At 45.1% G+C, this 8,394-nt stretch overlaps 1 protein-coding gene across 3 annotated transcripts; it reads right to left on the bottom strand.

Moving 5' to 3' along the window:
* Nucleotides 1-275: 275 nt before the first annotated feature.
* LOC109897561 (mitochondrial dynamics protein MID51-like) lies at nt 276-6,695 on the bottom strand. 3 transcript variants are annotated; one of them, XM_031833859.1, is made up of 6 exons: nt 5,744-6,695; nt 5,098-5,398; nt 4,757-4,904; nt 4,350-4,530; nt 1,355-1,617; nt 276-1,132 (listed from the first exon to the last, which is right to left on the bottom strand). In XM_031833859.1, the coding sequence occupies exons 3-6, from the start codon at nt 4,901-4,903 to the stop codon at nt 305-307; spliced, it is 1,419 nt and encodes a 472-aa protein (XP_031689719.1). In that variant the 5' UTR covers nt 4,904; nt 5,098-5,398; nt 5,744-6,695; the 3' UTR covers nt 276-304. The 3 variants fall into 3 exon arrangements, with proteins under 3 accessions (XP_031689719.1, XP_031689718.1, XP_031689717.1); XM_031833858.1 differs by having other exon boundaries at nt 4,757-4,908; XM_031833857.1 differs by having other exon boundaries at nt 4,757-4,938.
* Between the last annotated feature and the right edge of the window lie 1,699 nt (nt 6,696-8,394).

Raw genomic sequence — 8,394 nt, forward strand, 5'->3', positions numbered from 1 at the left:
TTGCATGTCAAAAATATGTTGTTAAACATATCCTACCAAAGTGGTTGATTTTGCATTTCTCCTTAGTCACAAACATAATTACATAAATAAAAAAAGTACAAGAGAAGCATATTGATTGATGAAACAGCAACTCCAGACACGTGATGTTGACTCAATCACACAGCAACGTGGTCACAGGGGACATGGTCCATGTCTGAAGCACATATGAATTACCTATCATATCCTCTTCTGCAGTATGGAATCTATGGAACCTTAGTTAGAATTATATACCATCTGTCCTAAACCCTAGAACCCATGACCAGACTCAGTCAGAATAAGGAGTCCTTAGGAGTCCCTCTGGGTCAGAAAGAGAACAGTAGAGGGTATATCCTAACTCATCCACCTCCACTGGCGTCAGCTCACAGAACAGGTTGACCTTTGGGATCAGGGCACAGGGGAGCCTCCCGGCCTCCAGGTGTCCCACGAGCGAGCGGAGCAACTGCAGAAAGCGGTCAGCCAGCGCCTCTTGGGTCCAGTCGCCCTCCTTCTCGCTCAGCAGCAGTATGGCGCTGGTGAGCTGACTGGCCGACAGGCGCGCCAAGGCGGGGTTCAGCTTGCACACAGCTTTAGTCACCTTGAGGCAGGCGCAGCGGCAGCCCCCGTCCTCCTGGTCCAGCGCCCGCAGGCGCGCAGTCTCCGCCACGCGGAAGCTTTGCCGCCAAAGGTTTTCGTGGCGCTCAGCAGCCAGCCTGTGTGGTTTGGCGATCAGCGAGGCGCCGTCGTCCATCACCAGCAGAGGCAGGAAGTCCACATAAAGATGGCGGTCCGTCTTGTACTGGACCTCCAGGGTGAGCGTCTCCGAGGGAACCACCGGCCGGATCACGTAGTCCAGAACACTGCCGATGGCCGGCCAGTTGATGGAGCCCGCCACCAGCTTCTCGAACACCTCCAAGACAGACTTGGGGGAGAGGTAGCCTCCTACCATGCAGCGGTCCCAGTAGCTGCTGCCTCGGGGGAAGTATTCTAGGTTCTCCCTGCGAATCAGCCAGAAGCCCGGAACATTCATAATGGTGTCCTCACCGGGCACTGACGACCACAGGTTCTTCTCCAGGGTCAGAGGGACCATGAGCTGAGCGTGATCCGCTGTCACCACCTGAGAAAGAGTGGGAGAGAGAGAGAGAGAGAGAGAGACTGAGAGAGCAAATAGTGTTATTCTTGTAAACCACAATATTTCAAACCCAGAGACGAGCACAGAGATAAAAAAAAAAGCATTGTTTGTGGTCACAACACTCCTAAGCCTGTGAAGTGATATCTATCCTTTATCCCCTTCCCCCGGAGGGATAATACAATTGTCCTACTACTACCCTCTTATTACCTGCAGGTCATCGTAGAGGCTGCCGCTGAGGTACATCTCTCGGAGGGGCATGTCGGGCAGCTTGCCGTGCAGGAAGATCCTCAGCTCAGCGCAGATGTCCAGGGCGGCCCGGCGGGCTGTGGCCTGCTCCTCAGCGGGAATGGTCACTCGCTCCTGGTAGAACTCCCACAGTTTCTCCTGTAAGGAGAGACGCATCCTGGCCCGGAGGAGGTCGGTCTCTCCTACAGCGCTACGTCCCCGCCCCGTTGCCCTCCGCATGCAGTCTGAGGGGGATACAGCCACAACAGGCAGAGGTTAGTAATGTGCAGGTATGGGTAACTATAAAAATCGGGGGCATGGGAGGTAAATAAGAACGAAAGAAAGGATATTGGGTGACGACAGGAAATCAAACCCAACTAATGGGAACAAGTACCACGAGAGAGGCTGCTAAACCATTGGGTTTACAAACGATCCTCTCCTACAGAGAGTAACCTACTACTAAAGCCGGGCATACGCTACACCATTTCTTAAGTTGAGATCAGACCGTATTGAGAATCCTCACGACCAAGTGGAGAATCTTGTAGTATGTGACACATTGTTTAGCCAATAAGTTGGGAAGACAAAGAAACGACACGAAAGACAGTCGTTAAATGTGAGAGGCTCAGCAATGTTAGGATTTTGAAAGTTGTGTAGTGTACACCCGGCATAAGAGAACCATCCAAAATACCACAGACTGAGGTATTTTTTTAACTTTATAAAATAAATATCTAATGGAGCTCAATAGAAACTAGCCATCTGAGTCTATTTAGTGGGGCTTCTACTAACAAAACTATAGGGTCGTTCCATTCGATTTCAATAGCTTTGGCAGCACACCTTTAAATTTGAACAAAACTTTCCATACATGTTTGCCCATGGTAGAAGTGTGTCAGAAAGGGAATTTTTGGACCCGAATGCCAGAACATTCAAGAGAGAGGTGCCCAAAATGTGATTCATGTTGCATACCATGGGACATCCACTGCATGTCTTTATCTCTTGAAAAGATAAAATGGCTCAGATATCATTTAAAAGCTTACAAACAAAAAAGCAAACAAAAATAGCCTTTTTTTAAATATATTTTTTAAAACTTTTAACGTCAATTATCTAAAAATGTGTGAACACAGATTTTCACAAATGTTGTAGCTTGGATCCTATTTTACATCTGAGGTTTATGTTGAGACAGCCATCGGTTGAGACATAGCATGCACTTGAATACAGAGTGGGTGTAATGTTTTGGCTGAATGAATGCACTAAAATGGGAATGACATCGACATTTCAACTTTCCAATTGGACCACAAAGATGATTGGAGGTGTATGAATATGTCGAAGATAAATACACGACGCAGAGGACGTGAGGTCAAAAGTACTGAAAGTCAATAGGGAATTATCAATGGAAATAGTTGGTTTTCAGTTCAACATCTGTTAGGAATGTCAGTCCTGAACTTATAGCTAGCTACGTGTGGCATGTTCATTGGTCCAACCTGAGATAGGATACTTGTTATTTGGCCATTGGCCCAGTTTTATCGCAAGGAATTCTAATTGGTCAACCACAGGCTAGGGCTGGGTTACAAAAAATGAATCACTGAGGACAGGGGAGCATGAACATCTACCTCCATGCATGATTCGTCCTCTTTGAATAAGAATAAACCAATTTTCCTCCCCCTGATTTGCTTTGGGGTCTGTGTTATTGAAGAGTAACATCAACTGCTAACAGAGGTCCACACAGAAAATATTGACTTGAATGGGAATATCAGTTGTTTCAAAATTACAATGTCAATCTTCCATAAGAAACCTATTGAAATCATATAAATATAGATAATAGAATAGACATTCCATTTAAATTGACATTCGACGGTGGGTGAACCGGTGGCCATCTTTGCGGTAGTAATTGTAATGTCAAATTTCAATTCAATTAATTTCAAAGGTGTACCAGCTAAATTGCAGCTGTCTGAAGGGATGGGTCCATTCTATGAATTATATTTCTATGATTAAAATTACACCCACCCAGTATTCAAGAGTGTGCTGTGTCTCAACCAATGGCAGGCACAACACATACAGTACACCTCAGATGATATACATCAGGGTCTAAGCATCAACATATGTAAAAATGAAAATAAATCTGAGTTTACATGTTTTAAGATCAATAAAATATTTTTTAATGCAATTTATAATAGTTTGACAACCCTGTTTTCAAGCTTTTAAATTATATCAAACTTAACCGTTAATCTTTTCAAGTGATGAATACATGGTTGTCTCATGGTATGGTATGCAAAAATGGGTCAACTTTGAGCACCTCTATCTCCTGCATGTTTTAGTATTCAGGTCCAAAAAGAAATTTTCTGATCACTTCAACCATGGGCAAATATGTATGAAAAGTTTAGTTCAAATCAAAAGAGGTGTGGTCAAAAACTGATTGAAATCAAATGGAACAACCCTATAGCTTCCTACAACAAGCACTGAGAGTCAGTAGCATCACCCACAATACAGGAAGGACAGCCATCAGCCATCCTGTCGTCAATAGACAAAGCCAAGGATTAGAAAACACTGCACAGAGATGAGGTCAAACCATCTGAAACACACTACTAACCCACTGTGACCACCTGCTACTACATCAATCCCAAGTGTTACCGTTCAGGCCTCACTCTGAACACAGATAGGCAATGTGTACGAGTGTGAGCAAGTGTGAGTGTAACAGGCGTGCATCCCTGTGGTGCTTAGCAGTATAGATTCCTCGCTCACCAATCCTTACCCGTACTTGATCTCACATCCTCTACCTTGCCAACACGCATAACCATCCTGCTTGACAATGTACTAACCAGTCGCACCACTGAAAAAGTACTAGTTTGGTAGCGCCATTGGTAACATTTCACGCTGTGGGGTGAGCTAACGACACGATTGTAACTGTTATATGAGCAATGTTGATAGTTGTAATGCAGAATAACATTGTGTGTGACACCCTAAATACATTAGCGTACCTTACCTGGTTCAAAGGAGTTGGAGGTGGTGGGTAGAGTCTGCAGTGACCTGCTCACTGTTGACTTCATGTCATGGTTAAGTACCCGTTGTGACGAGCCCATCCAACTGGGCTCCTCCCAGCTCCTTTTCCCTGATGGTTCCATCTTAGTAGGGCTGGTCGGAGCACTTATGGCACGGTCATACATCTGAAAGGAGATTGAATTGAAAAGCTTTATTGTCCATTAGAATGTTTCATGAAATGGACCTGTCTTCCACTCGTGGTTAAAAACAGTGAAATTACTGATGTGGAGATCAGAAGCCAAATAGTGAGAGGTGATCACATTTAGCCTACAACTGAACTGGCACAAGGGACAAATAACATACATGATAACATTTACAACAAAATAATTGCTTAGAGAATGTCCCACTTACTCTTTTGACTGCTAGTGTTGCAATGCCAAGCATGGCAGCTCCTCCGACCCCAAGCACAAGCTTGGCATTAGAGAGCAAAAAGTCAACTGCCGTGCCCATTCCGTTGTCATCCTTCTTTCCTTTACGGTCACCGTTCACTCCCGCCATTCTGTCTTTGTGAATGTAGAGTTAGAAGGGAAAAACTATGAGAGAAGAACAAAGAAAGAACTTATGCAGATGTGAAGAGTCTTGCGTTCTATTACCATAACTCAAGGACTGTGTAACTTTTATTATTAAAATATGTATTATCATCTTATGAGAGCGATAGGATAGGTGGTCAGTTAAATATCTGAATAGTTTACCTGTTAGTGGTCTGACAAGCACGTCTTGCTAAAGGTGTGGTTGGATGGTTGACCCCCACCTACATCAGCCCCCCCAGTCTACTGCTGAGGAAGAACTGGCCCCTCTTCAGTGTGTCCTCCTTGTCGCTCGGCACGGCCAGGGCCTGGCAGCGGCGGAACTCCCCGGCCACGGCGCGCTGGTAGCAGTTGCGGTCTGTGTAGTGAAGGTGGCACCCTGCACAGAGCAGTGCTCGGTACAGCTCCAGCACCGCAATACGAGACCAGCCGCCCATTAGGGATGCACATGGAGAGGGGAGGACTCCTGTGAGGAGAGAGAGACAGTAGGACGTTTATTTAATTCAATAGAATAGGTCTTCATTATATGCAAGGGTAGTATTCTCTTTTATTTTCGAACACTGTCGCCTAGGCATCTGCCATTGGTGAAGCAGAGGGACAACATGGACCAAGTTAGGCTATACTAATCCTGAACAGTAACTTCAACTACTTGGTGGCAAGATAGCGCCGATAGAGATGACAGCTTCGCTTCAAGTCCTTAGGAAACTGTACAGTATTTTTTTTTTTATGTATTATTTCTTACATTGTTAGCCCAGAAAACCCTAAGTGTTACTACATACAGCCGGGAAGAACTATTAGATATCAGACTTACCAGCACAACCAGCAATACGACTAGGAATACGACTTTCCCAAAGCGGATCCTTTGTCTGCACCTCCCAGGGCATTTCAACTGATTCCAGAGGCCAACCCAAAACAATGCTGTAGGAGGAGAGGGTTCCAGAGAGGTCTTCTAGTGAGGCTTCGGATGCGTGCACACCACCCACCGCTTCGGAGTATATTACTCGCTAATGTCCAGTCCCTAGTTAACAAAGTAAACAAAATTAGGGCAAGAGTTGTTTTCCAAAGAGATATCAGGGATTGTAACACACTCTGTTTCACAGAGACATGGCTAGTTAGGGACTTGCTGTCAGAGTCCGTACAGCCAACGGGCCAACGGGATTTTCAGTACAATCGCGCCGACAGAAGCAAACATCTCTCTGGTAAGAAGGGCGGGGTGTATGTTTCATGATTAAAAACTCACGGTGTAATTGTAACATACAAGAACTCAAGTCCTTTTGTTCACCTAACCTAGAATTCCTTACAATCAAATGCTGACCGAAAATTATCTCCCAAGGGAACTCTACTTGGTTATCGTCACAGCCATGCATATCCCCCCCGCAAGCGGATACCAAGGCGTCCATCAAGGAACTTCACGCAAACTGGAAACCATGTATCCCGAGGTTGCATTTATTGTAGCTGGGGATTTTAACAAAGCTAATCAGAGAACAAGGCTACCTAAATTATATCAGCATATCGATTGCAGTACACAAACAAGTAACACACTCGACAACTGCTACTCTAACTTCCGCGATGCATACAAGGCCCTCCCAGCCATCCTTTTGGCAAATCTGACCATGACTCCATCTTGTTGCTCCCCTCCTATAGGCAAAAACTAAAAACAGGAAGCGCCCTTGCTTAGGTCTAATCTAACACTGGTCTGACCAATTGGATTCCACGCTTCAAGATTGCCTCGATCACGTGGACTGGGATATGTTCCAGGTAGCCTCAGACAATAACATTGACATATACGCTGACTCGGTGAGCAAGTTTATAATGAAGTGTATAGGAGATGTTATACCCACTGTGACTATTAAAACCTTCCCTAACCAGAAACTGTGGATTGATGGTAGCATTCTCACAAATCTGAAAGCGCATACCACTGCATTGCAAGGCGACTGGAAATATGACCGAATACAAACAGTGTAGTTATTCCCTCCGTAAGGCAATCAAACAAGCAAAGCGTAAGTAGAGACAAAGTGGAGTCGCAATTCAACGGCTCAGGGTCTAAAGATGATCCCCGATCACAAAAAGAAAACCATCCCCGTAGCAGACATCGACGTCTTGCTCCCAGACAAATTAAAACAACTTCTTTGCAAGCTTTGAGGACAATACAGTGCCACCGACACAGCCCGCTACCAAAGACTGTGGGCTCTCCTCCTCCGTGGCCGATGTGAGTAAAACCCTCGCCAGACGGCATCCCTAGCCACATCCTCAAAGTATGCGCAGACCAGCTAGCTGGTGTGTTTACGGACAAATTCAATCCATCCCTACCCCAGTCTGCTGTTCCCACATGCTTCAAGATGGCCACCATTGTTCCTGTTCCCAAGAAAGCTAAGGTAACTGAAATGACTATTGCCCCATAGCACTCACTTCTGTCATCATGAAGTGCTTTGAGAGACTAGTCAAGGATCATATCACCTCCACCCTACCTATTACCCAAGACCCACTCAAATTTGCTTACCGCCCCAATAGGTCCACAGACGATGCAATCGACGTCACACTGCACTATCCCATCTGGACAAGAGGAATACCTATGTAAGAATGCTGTTAATTGAATACAGCTCAGCATTCAACACCACAGTACCCTCCAAACGTATCATTAAGGTGGAAAGTTTTAAGTTCCTCTGTGTACATATAACCGACAAACTGAAATGGTCCATGCACACAGACAGTGTGGTGAAGAAGGCAACAACGCCTCTTCAACCTCAGGAGGCTGAAAAAAAGTGGCTCGTCCCCAAAAACCCTCACTAACTTTTTACAGGTACACAATTGAGAGCATCCTGTCGGGCTGTATCACCGTCTGGTACGGCAACTGCACCGCCCACAACTGCAGGGCTCTCCAGAGGGTGGTGCGGTCTGCACAACGCATCACCGGGGCAAACTACTTGCCCTCCAGGACATGTACAACACCTTATGTCACAGGAAGGCAAAAAAGATAATCAAGGAAAATAACCACTACCTGTTCACCCTGCTTCCATCCAGAAGGCAAGGTCAGTACAGGTGCATCAAAACTGGGACAGAGATTGAAAAACAGCTTCTATCTCAAGGCCATCAGATTGATAAACAGCCACCACTAGCACAGAGGCGGCTGCCTACCTACAGACTTGATATCATTGGCCACTTTAATAAATGGAACACTAGTCACTTTAGTAATGCCACTTTAAGAATGTTTACATATCTCGCATTACTCATCTCATATGTATATACTGGATCCTTCACTATCTATACTTTACTATCTATTGCATCTTAGCCGCTCTGTCACTGCTCATCCATATATATACTCATCCATATATATAATCATCCCATTCCTTTACTCGATTAGGATTAGGATTTTGTTGTGGAATTGTTAGATATTAACGTTAACTGTTAGATGCTGCACTGTCGGATCTAGAATCTTAAGCATTTCGCTACACTCGCAATAAC

This window comes from Oncorhynchus kisutch, linkage group LG10 (genome assembly GCF_002021735.2).
Source record: "Oncorhynchus kisutch isolate 150728-3 linkage group LG10, Okis_V2, whole genome shotgun sequence".
In the NCBI taxonomy this organism is placed as follows: Eukaryota; Metazoa; Chordata; class Actinopteri; order Salmoniformes; family Salmonidae; genus Oncorhynchus; species Oncorhynchus kisutch.

Coding starts and splice junctions, on each gene's coding strand:
- LOC109897561 (XM_031833859.1), bottom strand. CDS start 4,903: ATGGCGGGAGTGAACGGTGACCGTAAAGGAAAGAAGGATGACAACGGA. Junction 4,531..4,756: donor CAACACTAGCAGTCAAAAGA/GTAAGTGGGACA, acceptor ATCTCCTTTCAG/ATGTATGACCGTGCCATAAG. Junction 1,618..4,349: donor CTCCAACTCCTTTGAACCAG/GTAAGGTACGCT, acceptor TATCCCCCTCAG/ACTGCATGCGGAGGGCAACG.